This window comes from Neofelis nebulosa, chromosome 2, assembly GCF_028018385.1.
Source record: "Neofelis nebulosa isolate mNeoNeb1 chromosome 2, mNeoNeb1.pri, whole genome shotgun sequence".
NCBI lineage: Eukaryota > Metazoa > Chordata > Mammalia > Carnivora > Felidae > Neofelis > Neofelis nebulosa.
The window spans coordinates 3,391,611-3,416,911 of record NC_080783.1 but is presented as its reverse complement, the minus strand read 5'-3'; the positions used below and the strand labels follow the sequence as shown (position 1 = coordinate 3,416,911).

At 56.4% G+C, this 25,301-nt stretch overlaps 2 protein-coding genes across 4 annotated transcripts in view; one reads left to right on the top strand and one right to left on the bottom strand.

Annotated features, from left to right (window-relative positions):
* Nucleotides 1-2,338: 2,338 nt before the first annotated feature.
* On the top strand, nt 2,339-3,271 carry PRLH (prolactin releasing hormone). The gene is made up of 2 exons (XM_058696460.1): nt 2,339-2,602; nt 3,018-3,271. Exons 1-2 carry the CDS (start codon nt 2,503-2,505, stop codon nt 3,146-3,148), a joined length of 231 nt encoding a protein of 76 aa, XP_058552443.1. The 5' UTR covers nt 2,339-2,502; the 3' UTR covers nt 3,149-3,271.
* A 6,211-nt stretch (nt 3,272-9,482) lies between these two features.
* Nucleotides 9,483-25,301, bottom strand: part of RAB17 (RAB17, member RAS oncogene family) — a 40,185-nt gene continuing 24,366 nt past the window's right edge. For 2 of the 3 annotated variants that reach the window (XM_058700102.1, XM_058700112.1), the window contains 5 exons: nt 17,986-18,145; nt 12,855-13,006; nt 11,627-11,752; nt 9,882-9,975; nt 9,483-9,608 (listed from right to left, as the gene is read on the bottom strand). In XM_058700102.1, coding sequence (XP_058556085.1) covers nt 9,496-9,608; nt 9,882-9,975; nt 11,627-11,752; nt 12,855-13,006; nt 17,986-18,142 — 642 coding nt within the window. In that variant the 5' untranslated portion in view covers nt 18,143-18,145 and the 3' untranslated portion in view covers nt 9,483-9,495. Of the gene's footprint in view, nt 9,609-9,881; nt 9,976-11,626; nt 11,753-12,854; nt 13,007-17,985; nt 18,146-24,766; nt 24,816-25,301 lie in introns of all 3 variants that reach the window. The other variant, XM_058700095.1, reaches the window with a different exon arrangement.

Sequence of the window (25,301 nt, the reverse complement as noted above, 5' to 3'; positions counted from 1 at the left end):
TCCTTCCTCAAACTCCTTCACAGAACAAAGGAAAGGGGGAAGGGCCCCTCCTCTTTTGTAAGGTTAGCAAAACCTTAGCCTCAAAGCAGAACAAAGACCGTGTGAGAAAGGAGAATCGAACACAACAGACAAGAAAAATCCTAAGTAAAGTATTAGCAGCAAATCCAGCTAGTAGGGGTGCCTGGAAACAGCCAGTGGGGAAGCCTGGGAGGCTTGCCGGTTAAGCATCTGAATCGTGGCTTCGGCTCAGGTTGTGATCCCTGGGTCCCTGAGCTGGAGCCCCATGTCCGGCTCCACACTGACAGCAAGGAGACTGCTGGGGATTCTGTCTCTCTCCTCTCTCTGCCCTTCCCCTGCTCTTGCTCTCTCTCTCTCTCTCTCAAAATAAATAAACTTTCAAAACAGTTTTTTAGTACAAACTTGTTTCTTATTTTATAGTGAAAGTTAATACATTTCTTTTATAATCACAGTAAACTTGCTCATTCTGAGCAGTAGTGATGGGGACTGGAAAGCCTGGGAGGAAGCATTCTGTGTGTTACAGAAACAGGACGGCACTGGTTTGCATGTGATGAATGCAGCTGTGAAGACCCCGCAGGTGGGGGACAGACGGGGACTGAGGCCTGGGAAGCGGGGCCAGGCCCCGGCAGCCTCTCCCGTCACCTTTCTGTGACCGCAGTGCTCCCACGCTGCCCCGCCCGTGGCACAGACTTTGCCATCAGCCCAAAGGCCGGTGTGAAGAAGGAAGGCTAATGTGTTTTAAAACCACTCGACCCAAATGAGATTATATAACCCAGGAAGGGACAAATCACGTCGCTGATGAGTTTAAAAAAAAAAAAAATAGAAGAAAGAAAAGAAAAAGCGGAGACTCTGTCCCGATGCCACCCTGGGAGGGAGGGGGATGCGGTTGAGGCGGGGGGCAGCTGGGGGGTGGGCTGCTTCCTCCTCGGGTTATAAAAGGGGGTGAGCTGGCCCTGCCTGGGTCACCGCCGCGTGCAGCACGCTCGTGGGGACCCGCGGTGAGTACCCACCCCACCCCCACCCTGTTTCTCTGTGCCCCTTCCTTGTCACTCTCCTCCCTGTAGGGCTAGGGTGGGAGGGTCTCCCTGTAGCCAGGGGTTTGTGTGTCTGAGGGGCACCCACCTGCCCAGCTCCGATGCTCCAGCATTGGCCACAGTAGAGACAAAGGGCAGAATTGTCCCTGCGCCCCTGTGGCAATGCAGAGCAGGAAGCCCAGTGGGCTGGAGGCAAGAATCTCCAGGCGGAAGAGAAGCAGGTCCTTGGGGACCAGGGGCCAGGACGCGTCCTACCCCTCCTATGAGGCCAGCCACCGGCCTGGGTCCCGCCCAGAGGAGCAGCAACAGCCCAGCCCGTCCGGATGGGTCTCTACATTACTCTGCTTTCGTGGTGGCACCTCCGTGTCCTCCAATTCCCACCCCGTGTGTGACACCCCAACAGAGAGGTGGGCATTTTAAATCTCTCAGACCAAAAGCGCTTTCCATGGGGCTTGGGCAACCTGGAAAGTCAAGGTCGGCAGAGGGGTCCTCCCTGGAACACACAGGGTGCTCAGGAGCCTTCTGATGCCCCCCCCCAAGTGCCGAGGGTGGCGGCACGTGCGGGAGGAGGGCCAGGTCCCCCCCACGATGGCAGGGTGCCAGAGGACTCTTCCACAGCCCGACCACCAGCTGACCTGTGGGGACACAATGGACTGGGTGCCAGGAAGTCCTGGGCTGAGTGAGGGAAAGCAGCCTGCGCCAGGGACCCCCAGCCCCCAGCCACGTCCCTGGCAGGCAAACCGTCCCCTGCACCCAGGGCCTCTGCAGCAACCCTGGGGGCCAGTTCCCCACACCCTGCTGGCCTCTGCCCCCCTGCCTGTGTGCACAGGGTGCACACAGCGGTACAGAGAGCTCCAGTCCCTCCGGCTCCCTGACACAGACAGACAGACAGACAGACCGGGGCCGTTCCCAGACAGCCCACTTCTCTACACCCACGGCGTGTACACCTCCCCGGTTCCTTCCGATGACACGAGGGTGGTGCAAACGGGTCTGAGCCCGTCCGAGGCTGACACACGCGTGCTGGCCTCACGTAAGGCTCGCTGCACAGAATGAGGCCCCGGGGAGGGCGACGCGCTTTGCAAAGAGCCCGGTGTGGCCGCCACGTCGGGCCCCGGGCCCGCTCCTGCGCGGCTCACAGCAGCTCACGGCGGAAGGCAGCTGCGCGCGCACCCCACACTTCACACGTGCACGGGCCTGTGACCGCACGCGCGCGCTCTCGTGTCCTATACAGGCACGCGGTCCCACGCATGCGCGCGCGCACGTACACACACATGCGCGTGCACACACCCTCTCGCTCACGCACGCCGCGCTCGTGTTCTCTAAGGCTCCCACCTCTGTGGCCGCCCGCCCTGCCGGGTGTGTAACGTAACTTTGCTCCTGCCCTGCGCCCAGGTCGTGCCCTCCCGGGTGGGATCCCACCTCGAGCCGGCCCTGAGCCAGGAGCCGAGGGATGAAGGCTTTGCAGGCCTGGCTGCTGGGCCTGCTGCTGCTGGGACTGGCCCTGCGGGGGGCTGCGAGCCAAACCCACCCGCACTCCATGGAGATCCGCAGTGAGTGCCCGACCCTGGGCATCAGCCTCCTTCACCCGCCCCCCCCCCTCCACCCCCAGGAACCGTGGCTCACCACGAGTGCCCCTGCCCTGGGAGGGGTGCGGCCTGTTGCTCGCCTGGCCTTTCCAGGGAGTGGCCCGGTCACCTGCTTCCCAGCGCCCCTGCCGCCGCGCGCAGCACACAGTTGAGGGGCTCATTGGCTTTCCCCGCCCCTGGCACGAGACCCTGGGGTGGGGGTGGGGGCGGGGGAGGTAGGGGTGGCTGCGTAGCTTGAGTTCCCATTTCCCAAAGCTGCCCACTACCCAGAAGTGACCTGGCCTGCCACCTGCGGGGACAGACGGCACGCACGTGTCAGGGGACGCCCCGCGGACGCCCGCGGACGCCCGCGCACAAGCTCTCGCTCTCTCCTTCCCAGACCCTGACATCGATCCCGCCTGGTACGCGGGCCGCAGGATCAGGCCCGTGGGCCGCTTCGGCCGGAGGACAGCAGCCCCCCCGGGATGTCGTGAACCGGCCAGGCTGCTCCCCCCTGAAAGGAGGCGCTGAGCCCTCTGGGGATGGGGGACAGCCCTGCGCAGGAAGACATGATTCCAGGAGCCTCCCCCCACCCCCCTCCACGGCTCCTTTCCCTTCAATCCTAATAAAAGCAGCTGGCCTTGTTTAGTTGCATCTTTGTGGTGGCAAACTGGAAGCTGTCTTCCCTCGAGGGACAGTAGCCTAGAAGGATGCTCAGAGTCCAGCAGCCCAGAGGCTCCGTGACTCACCTGAGGGCACCCAGCACTGGGTAGGGGAGCTGGGACCTTCCGGGGTCACCTGCGGCCCATAGCGCCCTCCACCCGAGCGGCTCTGAGTGGCTGTCCAGGCTGCACACTGGGGCGGGCAGCACAGCCCCTCCCCCTGACCCGTCCTCTCTGAGCCCAGTCGCTTTCACCTCCCTTGTTTGCTTGCACTCAGAGGAGAAAGACAAGTGTGAGCTGCTTGTTTCTAACCACCAGCGGGAGACTCGAACCTAAATGAACTGCACCGCGTCCCTTTGCTGCCCGTTCCAAATCGCGCCAAGATGTCCCTACGTCCTGCCTCAGAGGAGCTTGCCTCGGTGCCAGGGCCACACCCCCACGAACTGGGCACCTGAGCCCAGCCCTTAACTCTGAGCCTCAGTGTCCCCATCTGAACACCCCCGGACAGGAACACCCACCTCACTCCACAGCTCAGGCAGTCACAGCACCTGCTTGCAGGCCAACACGATGTGGGTGTTCGATGTAAACCCCTTCCCCAAGGCCCACCCCACCCCGGCGTGCAGGGAGGAGGGTGGTGGGGACGGGCTTAACGGGAAGCCACTTCCAAACCCAGAGCACGCAGGCCGCTGTCTGCACCCTGCTTTCAGGGTCTCGGGAGCCCACCTTGACTGCCAGACTTCTGTCCGTCCACACCCAGGAGGCCGCAGAGCAAGCCCACAGGCCCCCAGACCCCAGCCGTCCCTGCTCCGGTTCGAGGGAGGCGGGTCCAGGGCTCACCAGACACAGGGAGGAGGCAGGGCCAGGACCGCTCCCCGGGACAGACAGGTGCTGGACCCGGCCTGGGACGGGGCGCAGCCAGGAAAGCAGGTCCCAGCAGATGCTCAGAAACTGACACAGGAACAGATGGAAGTGCGGTCGATCCACACAGCGCGTTAGGACTCAGCCATAAAAAGGACCGGGGTTCTGCCGATGCCACAGCTCGGGTCCTCGAAAACGACCGTGCCTAAAACACTTTCTAATAACTCCATAATATCACCTGGTTTTCAGTCCATAGTCAAAAATCCCCAAGTATGGCCAGAAAGTCTTGCTGTCCTTTTTTCTTTCTTTTTGTTGAAAGCAGGCTGCGATCTAAATTCACTGTCATAGTCAGGTATTGCTTGTTAGCTCCTGACCTTCTTATTTTGTCTTGACACTGAGTCTCTCAAGAGCCCCAATGCGTCATCCTGTAGAATGATCTGGTTTGTTGAGGTGTGTTCCCTTGTTATGTCCCTGAATTTCCTGTGGTCTGAGAGGCAGATCGAGCGCCTCAGCTGGATTCAGTCACTTGCTGTGGGCACCGGCACTGTGTCCCTCCTCCTGCTGTGTCCCTCCGTGTGACCCTGGCCTAGAGGCGGGGATCTCCACTGTAAGGGGTCTCCCCCCTGCTCACCGTGTGCCTGACATACCAGCCCTGTGTGCCCAGCACCCCCCCCAGCCCCCACCAGTGATTTATACACCCACTGAACATCCCTGCTGGGAAGCAAATGACCTCACCGGTGGGTCACACAATGGAGATTCTCCAATTCCTTCCACATTTATTAGCTGGGTTCTTCTAAAGGAGGTCTCTCTCTCTCTCTCTCTCTCTCTTTTTGTTCAACACTTTACAAATAATATTAGATGCTTAAATTGTCTCAGTTTGGCCCAGTGGGAACCCCAAGAAAGGAATAATTTTTAAAGAAAGAAGAAGTCCCTGAGTCGACCCCTCTGGGCTGTTAAAAGACAAAATTCAAACATTTGAAGACCTAGTTGGCTTTACTAAGCAACCCCTGAATCGGGCAGCATTCAGTCCAGCCAGTAGACATGCTCTGCCCAGGTGCAGAAAAGGAAAGATTTTAAGGACAGAGAGAAGGTTCTTTTTTTTTTTTTTTTTTTTAAGGGATTTATTAGCATTGTTTAGGCAAGGTCGCCCTCCTAAGGGGGAAGGGGTCTTGCAGAGGATGGCCTCCAGGAAATTCCAATTTGGCAGGTTAAAGGTTACATTCCAGAGGGAGTGGAAACCGCGGTTGGGTTAAGTATTAACAGGGCCTTCAGTGGTTCCATTATGGCTTTGTGGTTGTCTTGTTAACAGGGCCTGGGAAACTCTTCCAGTGGGGTTGGAGGAGACGCATCCCGAGGAAACATAAGACAGGGAAAGGGTACCTTCAGGGGCAGGACAGCAGGGGCAGGACAGCAGGGCCCCTCCTGGAGGCCACTTACCAACCCTCTGAGTCTCCTGCCTCCATCACCGAAGGCGTGCACACATACGGGCTCCAGAGAGGACCCAGGTCCAAACTCAGGCTAAGTGGGGCGGGAGCAGCTTCCCAGGCTGCAGGCAGGACAGTGGGCTCACAGGCTGGCATCCCTCAGTGATGGGGTTTGAGAGCAGTAGGGGTCCGGAGCTGATGGCCAAGAAAGAATTCTTGAGACATCTTTGGTGCAAAAGGGACAGGACCCGTGGGCAGAAAGAGCTGCCTTGGGGCTGTGGCAGGTCACTGATTATACACCTTCAGCTTGGGAGGGGGTTAGGGACAGCGCAAGTCTCTAAGGTATTTTGGAAGCAAGGTGTCCAGGACCTTGAGGGGCTGGCTGTTGCTAGGGAAACGTCATTTATTGCCGTTGAGTACAAACTGTCAGGAGACCCTTCAGATGGATATCAAGGGCCAGAAGCTTGGAGGATGATTGCCACATATATCTCGGGAGGTAGAGATAAAGGAAGTTTCTAAAGGAATTTTTATATGTTAATATAGACTCACGGGATCCTGGGGGTGGGGACGGGGCAGGTAAGGATAACGTTAAGCTAAATTTGCCTTTTGCCCATAGCAAAGTGTCATCGTCCGGGCAAAGCCCCCAGAGGAAGGTCACTGCCTGTCTCAAGGACTTGTCAGTGGGCTGTAGGCAGTAAGGAAATTCAACTTGTCATTTGCCTTTGTTCCCACATCGTCAGGACCAGAGGCCATCGCACAAGGGAACTGGTATTCCTGGGACTCCTCCGGGAATGCCTGCCGACCCCATGGGTGCATCTCCCTGCGTACATTGCCCCCCACCCCAGTCTCAGGTTCCAGGATGGGGCCGAGATCAGGTGGGCAGAGCACAGATACAGAGCCCTTCCACCCGTCATTGTGGTGGAAGCTGGTTTTGGAAAGCCTGTCTTTCCTTTAGATCTCAGGGGAAAACCCATCTCTATCCTCTTGCCGGGCACATGTTTGTTGAGCGCCTGGAGTGTGTCAGATGTTGTACCAGGCACCGAGCGCCCCATAGGAAAAGGACGGCTAGAACCTCTGCCCTCGGGCGGTTCTCCAGCTTGCCAGAATATTAGGTTCACCTGGGAGGCTCAAATCTCCCGGGAACCAGGGCCCAAGCTGCGCCACAGACCGATTTAACCAGAGCCTGGGGGGGGGGCAAGGGCTGCTGCTTGCGGAGGCTCCCAGGTCATTCCATAGCAGGGTCGAGCCACCCGCCTAGTGGGGCAGAGGAGAGGGAAAGGTGCAGTCACATCCTGGGTGATGGGGAGCTGAGCTCCAGGACCACAGTGCACCGCATCCAGCCTAGGACACCATGGAAGGATGCCTGGTGGAAAGAAGTCCAAGGATACGTTTTAATAATAAATTCTAGCACAGTGATACTCACTAGACAAAACAGGAGGGAATAGGTATAGATACATGGGTATCCTACAAATATCTCCTTCATTTTGCCACTTCCCATCGCATCAATCAACTCATGAGAAATGTCTCTGAAAGCCTGGCATTTAGCAGCGAATACCCAGACCCTGTGCCCTCGAGCAGCGGGGTCTGCCTTAAGCGATGCTGGAATGCCATCTAGTGGCCAGGGGTGACCTCGGCCTCCTGCGGCCTCCAAGGGGGATCTGGTCAGGTTGGCACAGGGGTCCCCAGCCCTGCTACAGCAGGGAAGATGGGGGGAGCAGAGGGGGAAGGGGACCCCAGGGACTGGCACCCCAGGGACTCACACTTTATATGTTTCATCTACGCGGGAATAAGCATGAGAAACCGGGCAACTTGACCACAGACACTGTCACGGATGAAATTATTCAAGAAAAAAAAATAACGTGAGTGGAAATCAAGGAAGCAGGCCCTCTCCAAGGCTATTATTTTCTGTATTTGCCTTGTAGCTTTTCTCAAAGATCATGACAAGGGAAGCCTTGTGAAATCTGCTTTAGTCTAGAAAGATCCATGAGAAGCTCTTGGAGAATGTACATCAGGAAGGCCTGAATCCGTGGGACACCTGGGCTGTCCCCACCTCCCCAGAACAGACGCTGGGTCTGCCTGGGCCCAGCTCCTTCCAGTTAGGATCACGAGGTTGGAATGCAGGGGGTCCCAGGGCCTGCTGGATGAGGGTGGGACCAGCCGCCAGAACCTAGAAGGGATCCTCGTGGGGAGCCCTGACCCTTGGCAGGATACTGCCAGGCTGAGGCGACCTCATGTGGACGGGTCCCAGCCAGTGCCTGGCTCCGTGTCCTGGTCAGTCTGCTGCCGGGGTTCCTCGTGCACTGGGCCCCGACAGAGGTCCAGGCCTGGGGCTGGGAGGACGTCCCCACGCAGGTGGATGAGAGCAATTCCAGAGGAGCCCCTAGAAATGCTGCCACACCCTTTGCAGATGTCACGAATTCAGAGTCAGCGTGACCTTGGTCCTGCTGTTGACCCTCATAGTCGATACAGCAAGGCCACCCTTTCCAGGGGGACAACAGTGTTAAAATTTCAGACTAGCTAATCACAGTCCCAGGGACAAGGATGAAACCAACACCACCCCTCCCCCCCACAGTAAAATAGCCACCTTGACATCAGGGTCGAGCTCCCAGAAGGGCCATCGGGGCCTCCCCCTGAAGGCGGGCAGTAAGGAGGTGAACACGTGATGTGTCACCACCGGAGAGGTGTCCTGGGCCTCCTCCGTCACAGCCTGTGCGTGGGCCCGCCTCCTCATTCACGCACCACCTCCTGTCCACGTGCCATGGCGAACCCCACCTTGCAAACTCTCTAACCGCCAGGTTATAGAACGTGGTTCCATGTTTGAAGACATATAAGCTGCAAAACTTACACCACAGGCCAAGAGTCAGGCTCACAGGGCACAAGCATCACCTGGTGAAACTCAGAGCTGGGAGAAGAGAGGGGGAGGGGCCTGGGGCCCCAACCCCACCCTTGGGTTCTGTCCCTCCCTGGGCCACGGCCCTGAGAGGCAGGACGTGGACGCAGCCCCATAGTCCACACCCCATCTCCGCCCAGCACCGCCACCCCTGTCCGGGCCTGCGCCCTCCTCTCACAGCTCCCCAAACCAGGCGGGCCCAGCCCCGGACAGCACCCCATCCAGCCCAGGGTTTCCAGTCCTCGTCGTCCCCTGGCCTGCTTCACCCTATGCTGGGTAGCGAGGCAGCTGAGGGGACGAGAATTCAGGCAGGGGCGGGTGCACCTGTCCCAGGGAATCTGGAATCACCGTCTGCTGAGGCAGAGCTGACACCCCCCACCCTGTCAACACGGGGCCTAAAATTTTAAAGAGAAAAGAGTTTTATTGGAGCCCGAGTGAGGACATCTGCCCGGGACACACGAGCCTCACAAGGAAGAGCAGAGTCGTATACGCCTTTTACATAAAGAATTAGGAGTCATCACGGCAAAGAACATTCCAGAAAGTTACAGATTTTTATCTTATGTTTTTAGTATGTGCGAGGCTGTATGACTTTCATCTTATGGGAACCAGGGAGGTGTTTTTTCTTTTTCTCATCTTTATGTTTGGAAAGCTCCTTGTTGGTTTTTTGTTGTTTTTTTTTAACGAAGCGGATGTACAAAGTGTGCTGGGGGCAGAAACGGAGCGACTGCTTTGAAAAGTTTTCGTCCCTTGGTAAATGTTAAAGTCCAGCTTCCCCGTGCCAAGGCCCACAAACCCTAAAAGGGGACAATTTCCCTCATCACGCCTGGGAGCCCGTTGTCACCGGCTCCTCTCCTGAATGATTCCCGCCGGCTTTGAGAAGTGGTAAGTCTCAAGGATGTCAGCTTCCAGAACCTCTAGGACTCGGCAACAAGCCCGCTTCAGGGGGAATCAGAGTACGTGGCCGTGGCAGTGGCTCACCCCAAGGGGCAGCCGGAGCCGGGGCCTGGGGGCATCCTCCCCAGGCCCTTCCTGGCGCGGCTGCTGTTAGTGGGCACAGCATCTGGCCTGCCCGGCAGGTGCCCCCTTCAGAGCCAGCCCTGCATCTCCCCTCTGCGGCTGGGCCTTCTTCCTGTCTTCTCTCTGCAGCAGCTCTTGGGCTGTGAAGGACAGAGGAGGGTGGTCTGGGAGCGGAGGCCCCCGGCCTGGCACGCACCCTGTACGCGGGGCAGTCCCAGGACCCCGTCCTCCCTGACGGTTACCCAGAGCCATGAAGTCCAGGCCCCTGGCAATCCTGCTCACCTTCCAGCCCCCGGAGACATTCTGTCGGGTCCCAGGACGCCAGAAAGGAGACCCAAGAAGCAGAGGCAGTGATGACTCCCCTCCCCCACCATCACCACCACCCCTGCTCTCCTGGGGGCCCCACCACTCACCTATGGTGCTAAAGACCTCAGTCACCTGGTGGTTCAGTTTGGCCGAGGCCTCCATGAACAGCAACTTCTTGCTCTCTGCAAACTCTTTCCCTTCCTGAAGGAAGTGGCCGCAAATTTACAAAAAGACTTTCCCCGGGGCGTCTGGGTGGCTCAGTCCGTGGAGCGCCCAACTCTTGATTTTTTTCTCAAGTCATGATCTCATAGTTCTTGAGATCAAGCCCCACATCAGGCTCCGCGCTGATGGCGTGGAGCCTGCTCGGGATTCTCTCTCTCTCCCTCTCTCTCGACCCCTCCCCTGCTCATGCTCTCCTTTTCAAAATATAAAAATAAACTTAAAAATAATTTTTTTAAGGAAAAAAAAGTCTCTTCCCTAGTAATACTCAATTGCCTTCTGAGACCCAAGACCAGTGATGGTTTCCAATTCTGTGTTTCGGTTCTCTCCTGCGGGGGCCCAGGGCCGGGGAGGCAGGGAGGCGGGGAGGCCCTCGCAGGGGGAGGGCTCCCCTCCCAGCAGAGCCTGAGCCACCAGGGGAAGCTGGCGGCTCCCTGCCCACACGTCTCTCAGCACCCGTGGGCTCTGATGTAGGGCCAAGCAAGTGAGAAGGCAGGAAATGTGGAAGCCGAGCTGAGCTGAGCCCTCCTTCTGGGGGTCCCCCCTCACTCTCCACACGGGTGAGTACTGCAGGGAGTGATGCATCAGGGTGTTAGGGAGGCACCGATACAATCTGAACAAGGTGTGGACTTAGTATTGCGTGAATGTCCATTTCCTGATTTGCTCACTGCTCTGTGTTTTTGCGAGACCTTAGTGTTCGGGAAGGCTGGGCGAAGGGCATACAGGAACTTTTTGTGGTACTTCTGCACCACTTTTTTGTAATCCTGGAATTATTTTAAAATGAAAGCCAGGGGCACCTGGATGGCTCAGTCAGTTGAGCATCTGACTCTCGATTTTGGCTCAGGTCATGATCCCAGGGTTGTGGGATCCATCGAACCCCACTCTCTCTCTCTCCCTCTGCCCCTCTGCCCCACTCACAATCCCTCTCTCTCTCTCTCTCTCTCTCTCTCTCTCTCTCTCTCAAATGAAAATTGGGGGCACCTGGGTTGCTCAGTCGGTTAAGTGTTTGACTTGGGCTCAGGTCATGATCTTGTGGTTCGTGAGTTCAAGCCCCACATCAGGCTTTCTGCTGACGGCACAGAGCCCAACGTGGGGTTTGAACCCAGGAATGCTGAGATCATGATCTGAGCCGAAGTCGGGCACTTAACTGACTAAGCCTCCCAGGCACCCCAACTATGGCTTTCTTTAGTTTCTAGCCCTTGCTCGGTTCCTAGCAAGGAAATCTGGATTTTTTTCACTTATCCCTTTTTCAATCATTGATTGAACACCCACATAACTCAGCCCGGGATGAAGGGGCAGGAAAGGCCACGGTTTCTTCGTGAGCCTGGCTAACCCGGCCAGGGTCCTTGGAGGCCGGCCACATGGGTCCCCCCGCCCCCTTCCAGAAGGGCTGGCCTGGGCCTCCCCACATGTGGGGAACAACCATCGCTAGGCCTGGCTTTTCCAGGAAAGATCAGAAATCTTTGCCCAAAAGGGACATTCAAGTAGGAAGTATATATGAGTGTCTGTGACGTGCGTGCAGGTGTGGTGTGCACGCGGGTGGGTGGGAGACTGGGTCGCGAGTGGTCGTGTACACCTTGGGGTCACCCCCTTCTCCCCTCGGGGAGTGACACAACCCAGTCCCAAGCGCTACCTGGAACGTCACCTCCCGCCGCTCGCCGACGTCCGTCTTGTTGCCAACCAGCATCACCAGGACCTCCCCCGGGGGCGCCTCCCTCTCGAGGTCCTGCAGCCACTGCTGGGCTTTGCAGAAGGAATCCTAACGAAGAAAAAACATGAACGCCACACAAATCTCACGGGTGCTCTTCATCGGCTCTCCCAGCAAAGACATGCGGGTGTGGCAATGCAGATGTCCACGGCCACGCTGCGTGGAAGCGCCCACCGTCCAGTCGGCCAGACGACAGACCCCCCGGAGGGCTGCTCTGTCCCCTGAGGCGGGGCGGCCCGGTCTTCTGGCTTCGGGGCCCAGGTCATACCACAGCTCCTTCCCCTCCCCACAGGGCCCGAGTCTGGAGGCTGCGGGCTGTTCGGGGTCAGGCCTCGGGCCCCTCACTCCCGGGCGCCCTCCGGGACCACTCTGTGCAGGAGAGTTTGGGGGCGTGGCTATCACCTGATCCTAACTTCCGGACCCTGGAGACCAGGCCTGGGGGCGGGGGGGAGCCTGCCCCGGGCCCCACGCTGCCCCTCTCCCCTCCCTGCCGCTGAGCTGCTCAGGTGGACGGCCTCCCGTTCCCCAGCCCAACCCGTCTCCCTCCCTGCCCTCACCCCACGTCTCTGGGTCTCTGCTCTCTCACTAAAGACTGTCTTCCCTTCCTGCTCACCCAACCATCGTACCCCCCATGCCCTGCCTCACCCCCAACAGGCTAATCCCCACTTTCCCCTCCCTCCCTACAGGAAGTCTCCCAACCCCAGGCTGAGTCAGGTGCCCCTCCTCTCAGCTCCCTTCCCTCCTCCTGCTCTAAGCACCTGCTCACGTACTTAGTAGCTACCCAGATGACACTGTGGGGGACGTACAGCCAGGGGCCGCGTACTATTTCCGCGACAACACCCCTCACCAATTCGGCGGGCACCCAAGGAACCGTGAGCGGTAGACGGGGGTGCTCCGTGCGGGGTTCTGAGAGGACCACGGAGGGGCACAAACTCAACCATGCAGGAGGAGCAGGGGTTATCAGTGAGGGCTTCCTGGAGGAAGTGACAGACTTTCATTAAGTGTTTTCTACCGGCTGTGGTGGTTTTACCATAAAGCACCAGCGCGGGCCGGTCACAGAAAGCCCTCAGAAGCTAGCGTCCCCGTGCCTGGGAGCCCAAGGAAGCAGGTGCCTCGCGAAGGCGGGTGGGGACGCGCCCGGGGGGAGCCTCACCCTCCTGGTGATGTCGTACACCAAGATGGCCCCACTGGCGCCCCTGAAGTACAAGCGGCAGACGCTGTGGTACTTCTCCTGGCCGGCCGTGTCCCAGATCTCCAGCTTCACAGCCACGGCGCCCGACTCCAGCTCCTTCGTGAAGAACGCGCCTGGAACAGAAGCCCGGGGACAGCTTCGCCCACAGGACGGGGTCTCCCCGCCCCCAGCTCGGGCCGGGCCGTCGTGAGCCCTGGGCCCAGAGAGACAGCTGGCCGAGTCGCCGTCTGGAAGGCCGAGCGATCCCCTCTCCCGGAAGACGGCGGCTTCCACGAAAGGAAAAGCGTTACACGTTGCCGTGGACCCTTTGCAGATTCCGCAGAGGCTCCGGGCGGGAAGATGGGCTCTCGGGGCCCAAAGACAAAGTCCTCCGGACGGCGTGATGTGGAAGGACCTCTGGGCCTGGGCCTCCCCACATCTGGGGGCCTCTGACAACCAGGGGTCCAGCACGTCCCAGTGGGCTTCCAGCGATGCGGCTGAGCCCCGGGGACCTCTAGAACCATCCGCACCCCCGCCCCACCGGCCGCTCAGTGACCAGACCAACCTGGCCGAGAGGTGCTCACAACCACATCAGTCGTCCCCCAAGTCCCTCCTGCCTCCCCCTGACCTTCTGGCCTCATCGACGCCTCTCCCTGCCGACCTCCCTTCCCTGAGGGCCCCGCTCGGCGTCGTTCCTCTGGCCCCCCGGGTGTCCGCCGAGGTCTTCAGGCAACAATCAGCCTTCAAGGGCTTCTGCTGAGTACCCCCCCTCCTTCCCAAGGACGGGTCTCTAGCAGCCAACCTGTGCTCCTCACACACACACACACACACACACACACACACCCCTGATGGCACAGGTGGACTTCTGTGTTCTCACCTGTCGCCCTGGAGCCAGTGAGCCGGGACCTGTATTCATTCCCATCCCTGCTTAATAGTTACATGCAGCGAAGGACCTACCTGCCCCAAACCCTTCATTCTACGCACTGGGAAATCTGCCTCCCGTTTGACTTTTAACTCTGAGCTTTACTTGCCGAAGCAGTGAGTAAAGAGCCCCACATCAGGCTCTGTGCTGACAGCACGGAGTCTGCTTGGGATTCTCCCCCCGCCCCTCACGAAATAAATAAACTTTATAAGTAAGTAAATGAAATTGGTGACACCAAGGTGTTCTGCTGTGTCCTCTCCAGAACTGGAGGGAGGGGCTGGGAGGGGCCGGGGAGGCCGTGTCCAGAGCAGGGAGGAGGCTCTAGGCGGAGCTGCTGGCCTGCCCAGACCCCAGGCCGGGTTTCGGACCCGTTAGGGGATACTGGCAAACACAACCGCGTGTTTGATATTAAAACTGTCACCGCCAGGCCAAGCGCGTCCGTTCCCAGAGCTGCCATAACAGTTACTGCTAACTGGGTAGCTCAGAACAACAGACGTTCGTTCTTTCCGCCCTGGAGGCCAGAGGTCTAAAATCAAGCTGGCACCGGGGTTGGCCCCTTCTGGAATCTCTGAGAATTGTTTCCTTGCCTCTCTCCCGGCTTCTGGCAGTTGCCGGCACCTGCTGGCATTCCCCAGCTTGGAGACACGTCACCCCATCTCTGCCTGTGTCTCCACAGGGCCCTCCCTCTGTGACTCTGTGCTCGCTCCCTCTCTCCTGTTCTCCCTCTCTCCTGTTCTCCCTCTCTCTCTCCTGTTCTTATGAGCACATCTGTCACCGATTCAGGGCCAGCCCCAAATCCAGGATGATCCCATCCCAACATCCTTAACTAATCACAGCTGCAAACACCCTTTTTCCAAACAAGGCCACATTCACAGGCCCTGGGGATTGGGATGTGGATTTATCTTTTGGGGGACAATGCAACCCGCTACGAACACTGGATAAGGGATGAGTCTGGGCTGAGGTTTTCAGCGCAGCGCGGGTAGAGTTCTCTCACACGAGAACCTAGTTTGGGGTGGCTCCTAACAGAACCCACCAACGGGCGTCCTCTGCCCGCACAGCCTGCATTGCCCTGTGTGTCCCCAAACCTGAAGTCAGATCAACTTCCGAGGTGTTGTGCCTGGATGTCTGTGTCCCCTCCCAAAATTCATAGGTGAAGTCCTAACCCACAAAGAGACGGTATTAGGAGGTAGGGCCTTTGGGAGGTGATCAGGGCTAGAACAGGTCATGAGGGTGGGGCCCCCATGGTAGGATCATGACCTTGTGAGAAGAGATCCAGAAGGCTTGATCTCTCCCTCCTTCCCCCTCCCTCTCTCTCTCTCCCTCCCTCTCTCTCCCCGATACCTTCCCTCTCTCTCTCCCCCACCATCCCTCTCTCCCCTTCTCTCCCCTTCCTCCCTCCCTCCCTCTCCCCCCTACCTTCCCTCTCTCTCCTTCTCTCCCTCTCCCTTCCCTCCCTCTCTCCCTCTCCTCTCCCTCCCTCCTATGCAAGCACAAAGAAAGGCTACATGAGCACACAGCAAGATAGCAGCCAGACGGCAGGTACCCACAAGCCCAGAGAAGAGGCTCCAAAACAGAACCTACCGGCCTACACGCTGACCTCAGACGCCAGCCTCCAGGAGAGTGAGAATAAATCGCTGCTGTGTAAGCCACCCCGTGGGTGGTGTTTGTTATGGCAGCCTGAGCAGCTACAGCTCTGGGTGGAACAAAGCTGCAGCCTATTTCCATAGGAGGACGAAGGGCTCCCAGCCCTCACCGGGCCATTGCCAGGATGGAACGTGATGTAAGCAGGCCCCACTGCCAGCTTCCCCAGGGGCCTCTCAGATCTGCCTACTCTTCAGCAGCCCTAGCTTCTTATCTTTTCCCTCTCCACTTTGTTGTGTGTTTTTTTTTGAATGTTTATTTGTTTTTGAAGGAGAGAGAGAGAGAGAGACAGAGCACGAGCGGGGGAGGGGCAGAGAGAGAGGGAGACACAGAATCCAAAATGGGCTCCAGGCTCCGAGCTATCAGCACAGAGCCCGATGCGGGGCTCGAACTCACAAACCGTGAGATCATGACCTGAGCCGAAGTCGGACGCTAGACCGACTGGGCCCCCCAGGCGCCCCTTCCTTCTCCACTTTGTAAAAGATGGCTCCCCGTTGAGCTTAAATCCATGTGCAACCCCAACCAATTTGCAAGGAGGGTTTCAGTCCAAGTGATGACTAGGCACGAATAACCAGATACTTGCAGAGACCAGAACCTTATCTGCCCCAGAGAGAGACACAAGCTCCCTCGGGGCCCCAGGAATGGAATCCAGAGCAACCTGCCAGTCCTGGGCCCCAGGGACCCCTGGGTTCCAACCAGGAAGAGCCCACATTAATCACTTGTTCAGAAACCCACGGACCACATTGTCTACATTGTCACAGCTAAAGCCAAAAAGTGATTGAAAAGTAAACTTCCAGGGAATCCAGACCGACTTGGAGATTTTGCCTGAAATGATATTAGCAACAAGGTGGCGGGGGAGGGATCAGGCCAAAACCCAGGGGATTTTCAGTTTCTGGAACACACTGGCACATTTTCACGGCCTTGGATGGACTGAGCCGGGGGCACCTGCACAGTGACGTATCGTGGCCCCGTCAGGGCACAATCCAGGCCTCCTCCCTCTCCCCCCTCCCCCCCTCCTCCTCCCCCTCCCCCCTCCCCCCTCTCCCACCTCCTCCTCCTAGGCTGGTCCCACCGAAGACCTCAACACAGGTGCCCCAGAGCCAAGGACGCTTCCGGCCACGCCCCTCGGCCACGCCCCTCGGCCACGCCCCAGCCTCAGCTGCACGCCCTCTGGGGTGGGGGGGCTCCCGGAAGCTGGTGCGCTGAACAGCCCCCATCTGCGCGCCCGGCTTGTACGGTATCGCCCCAGATTAAAAAGCGTCTCTACAAACGTTGACATAAGGGACGTGGTTGTGCTCGCTCTCCTAATGTCAACAAACAGCTGACTCACTCCTCTGAGCCTCTTCGTGGCGTTTGCCTTTTCCATAAACATCATCATCGGAGACCCGGTTGAAGGAGAAATGGATGCCTTCTCGGGGCCACCAGGGTTCAGCAGCGACAGTGGAGAATGCTTGCCGCCTTTCCCTTCCCGGAGAGGCACTGCTACCCGCGGGCGAATACGCCTACAACCACTAGATGTCAGCATTTCTCCAAAAGATGTCACTCCGTGCAGGCTGGGGAAATAAATGGGCCCGAATCCTCAGGCTGCGGCCAGTTGGGACTCCAGGATGAGGGGTCGCTCCGTGGGGACACTGGTGGGGTTTTCGGGAGCTCTCTGTGGTTCAAGCCCCCCAGCCACAGCACTCCCACCTGGAGCCTCCACCTCCCCCACTAAGCTCTCTCCTGAAGTGGGACCCGGGCCTCGCAGGTAGGTGGCTGGGGGTGGCTGGGGTGGCCAGGAGAACCAGGGCTTTTCTGATCTCCCCTCAGCAGGCTGTCCCCCCCCCCCCCCCCCCCCGAGGAGGCTATGCTCACTTGGGATTCCCACTCTGGCTCTGCTTCGGGGACATGAGTCTGTCTGTCCCGGTTACCGCTCTGGCTCCAGAATCCCCTGGTTGGAAGGATGGGGGTCTTGCCCTGAGACAGCTAGGACACAGTCCTGACTCAGGCACCTTTCCGGAGGGCGCTACCCAGAGCCTGTGCCATCCTCTGTGGCCAAGTCACTGCACGCGATTGCCAACAGATCCAGACCTCCTGGGGGGGCCCAGGGACCCGGGCCCTCCTGGAGTAAAGTATCTTGAAGCCAGCATGCTCGGAAGGCAGCAGCACCCTGGACAAGCCAGCCCCTGGTCCCACCCTGTTTTCTGCAGTGCGGGCGTGGGTGATGACCTTAGTCACAAGATGGTGATCGGTGCCTTTAGACAGCCTTAACTTAAGCCCGCCTTGCAGGGAGAGCCCCCCCTCCACCAGGTACAATCCCACTCACCAACCCCTGGGGACCCGAGGCCCTGACCCCAAATCTCCACCCCCTGCAGACTCCTGCTTTACTGAAACCCGACCGCCTTCTGGATTCCACATGTGTCTGACCAGCACAGTCCTCGTCCCCTCCCTGCGGTGCTGGGCACGACCCGGGGCTCTGGGGGGAGTGTGGGAAGTGCCCGCACCCGAGCCATCGGCCCTGGCTTCTCCTCTAGCGGACTAAGGAAGGGTGTGCTGTCCCATGTCACTTACATCCCACGGTGGGCAGGATGCTCTTGAAGTCATTCTTCACGTACCGGAGAGCCAAGCTGGACTTGCCCACAGAGCTACTTCCCAAGAGGACCAGCTTGAACACGCGGGGCTGGCCCGGGGCAGCCCCGGGGCAGGGGACACCTCCCGCCTGCGCCATGCCCTGCAAAGAGACAGCATTTGCAGGAGGTTGAATGAATGAGTCGGAGGCAGCCTGGGTCGATATCCCTGCCCCACTCTGCAACCCCGTCTCCCCACCTGTAGAGTGGGGTGAGCCGTACCCGGGTGACAGGTCTGTTGTGAGGAACTAGTTGGGGGTCGTGTTTGGGAAGGGTACGGGCAGTGCCCAGCAGGACCCATAGTTATCATAGGGGCTAGTTATCATAGGGGCTTACTGTCCTCAATCCATTCTTCTCACTTTAAAAAAAAAAAAAAACATTACTTAGGGGCGCCCGGGTGGCTCAGTCGGTTAAGCGTCCCACTTCGACTCAGGTCATGATCTCACAGTCCGTCAGTTCGAGCCCCACATGGGGCTCTGCGCTGACCGCTCAGAGCCTGGAGCTGCTTCAGATTCTGTGTCTCCCTCTTTCTCTGCCCTTCCCCTGCTCTCGCTCTGTCTCTGTCTCTGTCTCTCTCCAAAATAAATAAACATTAAAAAAAATTTAACAAAAATAATAAATAATTTTTAAAAACCCATTACTTATTCCAAAAAGTATCTGAAACACCCGAGAGGCAACGTATTGTCTCTGTGACTCACGGGTTCAAGTTGGTGTTTCAGAATTATCCACCTAAAGAAAAAGTTGGTGTCTCAAGGACCTCGACGTTTTGGTCCTTCCCACTGTGTCTAAAGCCTCAGCACCCAGAGAGATATGCTGTGGAGGAAAACAGCTCTGTGATCAAAACAAATTTGGGCAAACCGCGCGTATCTTTTCCGTATAGAAAACTTCGGGCACCTGCCACAGTAGAATGGAGACCATCCTCGGGCACCGTGCTGCATTCGCACACTGAGCTATGGCCAGTCTTGCTTCACTCACGTCCCCAAACCCCCTCCCGCCAAAGATTGGTTTGAAGCCAATCCCAGACGCCTCATTGTTTCATCCGCAAATCTCAGTACACGTACGGGGAATCTTTTTCTCTTTGTAATTCATTTGTTCAAGAGATCAGATTGTCCTGCGACTTTCCAGTCTGGGTTTGGCTGTTTGCTTCCGCTGTGGTTACTGAGTGTGTCCTGTGAATGCTGTGTTTCCTAGAGCTGGGTGCTTCCGAACAGAGATCTGATCAGATACAGCAGTCCATCTCTTGGCCAGGATGCTTCGTGTGAGCCTTGCATTTCCTCAGAAGGCAAGTAGTGGCCAGGCGCTGTCGCGGTGATGTTAGGGGTCACTGAAGACGTTGCCAGACCCTCTGTTTCACGAGGAGCTACAGACTGGTGGCATTCCAAGGTCACCACTTTGTCTCCGTGTATTATCCGGGGCGCTTCTAGGAAGAATCCTCTTCTAAAAAAAATATCGACTGCCACCCCTGGCGGGCAGTCTTAGGAACATCTCTGCTCCCTCCTTAACATGGTGGGGAGGAGGGAGACCCCCAAGGATTATGGGAAGGGAGGAAGGGAAGGAATTTTGAAGAAGAGGAAAAGCATGTCAAAGTCTCAGCACAAACCGGGCTGGGTCTGAAATACTAACGAGGCTGTTCTAAGCAGAAGTGACGGGGGGCGGGGGGCGGTTACGGGTCTGGAGAGAAGGGTTCACTGGTGCTCCTGCCCCTTGGGGACAGGGGACCATGGGAGGCATGTGAAGTGCCATCTACGGGACTCACGAGTTTCTCCATCAAGTATGATGCTTACAGGGTCAACGTAGGACGTTTCAGAGAAGGTTTAGAAAAATAAAGCGTTTCAAGTTTTCCGCCCATGGTTTTTGTGTTTTTGTTTTTGTTTTTGTTTTTTTAAGCTCCCCAAGTGATCCCGGTATCTGCCAAGGCTGAGAACCGCTGCTGTGACTTTTATCTTTGTTCTTCGGGGCTGGGGGCAGGACAGCACACGCAGTAGGTGCCTAACGAACACCCGAGGAATGAGTAGCCGTGTACCATCCAAACACACAGGAAGGGGCAAATGACCCATCGAAGCACCAGTGTTTCGAAATGCCTGCCTCAACTGAGGACAATTTCTTAGGACTTGAGGCAGGACGCGAGCGACTTGGCCGGGAGCAGGCTCTCCGTGGAGAATCAGCCGGGGGTGGGTTCGGGGTACAGTGGCCTGGACGGCAGCCCAGCCCCGCCCACTCCTGCCGCTTCACACCCAGACACACAGCAGCCCCTCGAGGGTCCCGGGAGGGTCCGTCCTCCTCTCCGAGAGCCCTCCACCCATGCAGTTCCTTCCGCAGATTTCTGACCCATCGGTCTAAACTCAATTAGCCTAAGCCCATTAGGTCTAAACCCATTAGTCGAAGACTAAACTCAAAGCCAACGCAAAATAAACATGAACAAAATAGGAGAGACGCTGAAACGTCAGCCGGGCCCCCCAGGAATAAAATCTGTAGCTTGATTCCAACTCTGCAAGCCACGTGGCAAATCAGAGCCCAGGATTCTGAATGGAATCACCACGAAAGGTCACAAAATGATATTGTCTCAAAGTTCAGATATTTCCGGAGACTGACTATGCATCCACTCTGCTGTCAGATAAACTGGGGGCTTTGCTTCTGGTAAAGCAGCTAGATCCGCTCAGGGCTCGCTGTCCCAGCTGAAGCAGACCTCTGTCCTGCCTCAGCGGCCACCCCTGATCACATCTGGTCCCCACCAACAGCAGGTAAATAAAACAGATAAAAGTCTCTTCCATCACGTGGCCTGCGGTCCCCTGGCCCTTTTCTAGCTTGAATTAATCTCAGTTTGTAACTCTGCCTTAACTCAAAGAATTATTTTTTTAACAACTTCACTCTCTTGCTGGACTAGGACTTCTTTTTTTTTTTAATTCTTTTAAAAAAATTTTTAATGTTTTTATTTATTTTTGAGAGAGAGACAGAGCACAAGCGGGAGAGGGGCAGAAAGAGAGGGAGACACAGAATCCGAAGCAGGCTCCAGGCCCTGAGCTGTCAGCACAGAGCCCGACACGGGGCTCGAACTCGTGAACTGCGAGATCATGACCTGAGCCGGAGTCAGACACTTAGCCAACTGAGCCACCCAGGCGCCCTACTGGACTGGAACTTCCGAGATGCACTTGATATAATTATTTTATTAATACCTTTTCGCATGCGCCAGGCTGTAACCTCTCATGAGACCAAGGGCTGTGTTCGTTGATCGTATAGTAGGTGCTCAATAAATACCTCATGGACACGCGTAGGAAGGGTTCGGCAAGAAGCCGTATTGGACAGACGCGCTGTTTACACTGCACAGTTTGCTCAGCCGGCCAAACCCCAGGCAGCCTGCCAAGCGGTGACCTGGGGTATCTACAAAAAGGTAGAAAAAGATCCATACGGGGGGCTCAGCCCCGAGGGGCCAAGAAAAGCTGACCGTTACTTGCTTCACGGTCACCCTGCACAGGTACTCGGGCGAGGCTGTGATAGGAGAAGCAGCCAAGCCTAACGAAGAGGCCAGCTCCATGGAGGGGCAGGATGGACGTGCCCACACGCCCCTGACCGGCTCAGGCTGCATAGAACGTCCCACTGAAGCTGAGCCGGAAGCCTCGGGGGCGTCCTGGCGTTACCCCCACCTTACAGAGAGGCCCAGCAGCTTTTCTAAGACAGAGACACAGAATTCGAAGCCGGAGCGGGCCGTGTTCACTCTCACCCTGGGTTCCCTGGGCACTGGTGTGGTGTCAGCCACTTGCAGAGGGTGCCAGCACGTGCTTCCCACTTCGAGAACAGTGGTGCAGGGGCGCCTGGGGCAGAGGGGGGGGTGGTTCAGTTGGTTAAGCATCCGACTCTTGATTTCGGCTCAGGTCATGATCTCACCGTCTGTGAGTTCGAGCCCCGCACCGGGCTCTGCACTGACAGTGTGGAACTGCTTGGAGCTCTCTTTCTCTCTCCCTCTCGCTCTGCCCCTTCCCCGCTCGCTCCCTCTCTCAAAATAAATAAAATAAACATTAAAAAAAAAAAAACAAAAAAACAGTGGTGCACTGAGCCTGCCCAAGGGAGCCACCAGCCTGGACTCACTGAGGACAGTAGCTGAGGACAGTCAGCTCAATAGCAAACCCTCTGAAAAACAGCAGGACGGTGGTCACCAAGGGCTGGGGGCGGGCAATGGGAAGATGTCAGTCTAAAGGTACGAACTTCCGGCTACAAGGTTAGCAAGGGCTGGGCATCCGACGTACGGCACGGAGGTCCTAGCTACTGATACTGTATCGTATACTCGCAAGTCCCCGAGAGGGTAGATCTTCACTGTTCTCAGTGCCAAAAAGAAACAGTAATTGTGAGACAGGACGAGGTGGCAGCTAACACCGTGCTGGGCATCCTGTCGCAATCCATAAATGTATCAAATCAACGGGGTGCCCGCCTTAAACCCACGGGTGTCAGATGTCAATTACACCCCAACAAAGCTGGAAAAAAAGAAACACTTTTAAGGATGCAACTTCCAAGCTTTCTGCATCACCCCCCAGCTAACACCTCGCTTCTAACCGGAAGGACTTAAGGCTCCTGCTTAGAAGCCGGTCTCCCATTGATTTGTACTGGAATTTTGCACGGAAAAAGTTCTAACACACCTACGGCAGCACCTTCTCGAGTATGTAAAGATACCCCTTCAAGTTTGCCTTGCTATTTATGCGCTCAGATTAATAAAGCTCTTAAATCTAGAAAATCTTCAGCCCCAAACATGTCCGCATGAATCAAAACAGGTGGAATATGAATGAATACACCATTACCACGATATCACGTTCCAGCATCTTGCTCCTTTGGTGGTGATACATCGCTTTGTTTAAAAATAGTATAGGGGCGCCTGGGTGGCGCAGTCGGTTAAGCGTCCGACTTCAGCCAGGTCACGATCTCGCGGTCCGTGAGTTCGAGCCCCGCGTCAGGCTCTGGGCTGACGGCTCGGAGCCTGGAGCCTGTTTCCGATTCTGTGTCTCCCTCTCTCTCTCTGCCCCTCCCCCGTTCATGCTCTGTCTCTCTCTGTCCCAAAAAATAAATAAAAAACGTTGAAAAATAAAAAAATAAAAAAATAAAAATAGTATTTCACGGGGCGCCTGGGTGGCTCAGTTGGTTAAGCGTCTGACTCTTGGTTTCGGCTCAGATCATGATCTCATGGTTCATGAGTTGGAGCCCCCCATTGGGTAGTGCTTGGGATTCTCTCTCTCTTTCTCTCTCTCTCTCTCTCTCTGGCTGTCTCTGCCCCCGCCCCCCGCTCTCTCTCTATCAAAATAAATAAATAAAAACTTAAAAAAATAAAAAATAAATAAAAATAGTATTTCACCATCAATATAAACACATCGTTGTCAATAGGAAAAAAATTAAATCCCCCATAATCCTACATCCTTAATATAACCAGGAGTGCCATTTGCCTATTGTCTTCTTGTTTTTCTTTTCTACAAATCTTAAAAACAAGCGAACCAAAACCCATAGTTTTAACGTGAAATCATGTATCCTCCCCTTAAACAAAGCAATATGTATTAAAAGAAGCTTTTCACATTGCTGTATATGTTCTATATGCATTCAGCATACAGACATTTAATGACCCACAGAACACTCTCACAGCTTTTCCACTTGGCTGAACAGTTTCCCAACTGCTAGATCTTTTCTTGGGCAGAAGTGTTTTCTCTGTAATGAATAAGGCTGCAGAAAGCACTTTCGTGTGTACGTTTCTGTGTGATTATACGTTGTAAGTTTCCAGTAGTCATAGACTGGAGCCCTCTGTTCAGAGAGAAAATTAAAACTATGACTTCTGACCCAGCCTTTAGAATTTAATCAAGATGGGGTGATTTGAAGTCCTCCTAAACACAAAGATGTTCTCAGGAATGAAATATTCATGATTAGGGTGAAGAGACACTCTCTACGCTTGTCTCCTTTCCACAAAAGGGAAAAAGAAAGGGTTGCAAACCCAAGCTAGTCCTTTTTCGGGGTGGGAGAGGGCATTTGGGGGAAGGGTCTGATTTGCTGAGTCTGTCGTGCAGGACGTCACCCGTGTGTCATCCCTGCCCCAGAGTGTAAAAAACACAGGGATTTCGTGCTGGTTATGCCGACGCCAGTCTGTGCTAACTGAGCACCTAGGTCATCTGAAATGGGTCCCTTCAAGGGCTCCTCTCCCCCGCCGGCACTTTCCAAAGTGCTGGCTTTTTCCCAAAGAGCCACTATTTAATTTTTTTAATCTTTATTTATTTTTGAGAGACAGAGTGAGAGCAGGGGAGAAGAAGAGAGAGAGGGAGACACAGAATGCAAAGCAGGCTCCAGGCTCCGAGCTGCCGGCACAGAGCCGGACGCGGGGCTCGAACTCAAAAACTGTGAGATCGTGGCTTGAGCCAGAGTCAGACGCTCAACCAACTGAGCCATCCAGGCGCCCCTCAAAGGGCCCCTATTTAGACAGGAGGCCCCTTCTGGGAGCCTGACCTCGCCGGCCACGGGGATCCAAACACCTCTGGTCGTCAGAAGAACAAACTCCTCACCTGGCACTTTGCCCTTTGGATACGTGCCCGAGGGCAAAGTCACAAACACACTCACACATGTGCACACGTGTGCACACACACACACCGAAATACACAGACACACACTCACAGACACACAGACACACACAGACACAAGCATCGCACACGCACGCACACACACACTCACACTCTACAAAGCACACAGAAGTTAAAACAATGACTCACGTGTGTCCCAGGCCTGGTCACCCCCGGGAAGCCTGACGGCTTGTCATCAGTGTCCCCGCAGGGCCTCTGCCTGCGTCCCCTCTCTTGGTCCTGTGGCCTGGGGAAAGGTTTGCTTCCCTCACCAGGTGGCTGGGACGGTGGGAGGTGGGAGGGCCGGGAGGGGCGGAGGTCCTGCTCCAACAGAAAACAGGTCAGAACAGCAGCCCGGGCCCAGCCCCACCCCGCCTCCAGCTCCAAAGTTAACCTTCCTCCTCCCTTCCGGGAGGATCCCAGGGCAAAGTCCACCAGGGTCCGTGTCACCTGGGATGGGGGCAGGGCGGGCCAGATATAAAGCCTCTGCAGGTGTGAGCTGTCATTCAACGCAGGGGAGCTGGGGGAAGCTCTAGGCTTTGTTCTCTGTCCCTCCTTTCAGTGCTGAGGATCCCCTGGTCCTTCCTGGGGGCTGCAGGTTCTCTGTTGCTCTCAAAACTTCAAGCTCAGGGAATAAAGGGTTGTATTTTGGTCCAATGAACTTATTCCTGCCACAAACAGCTGG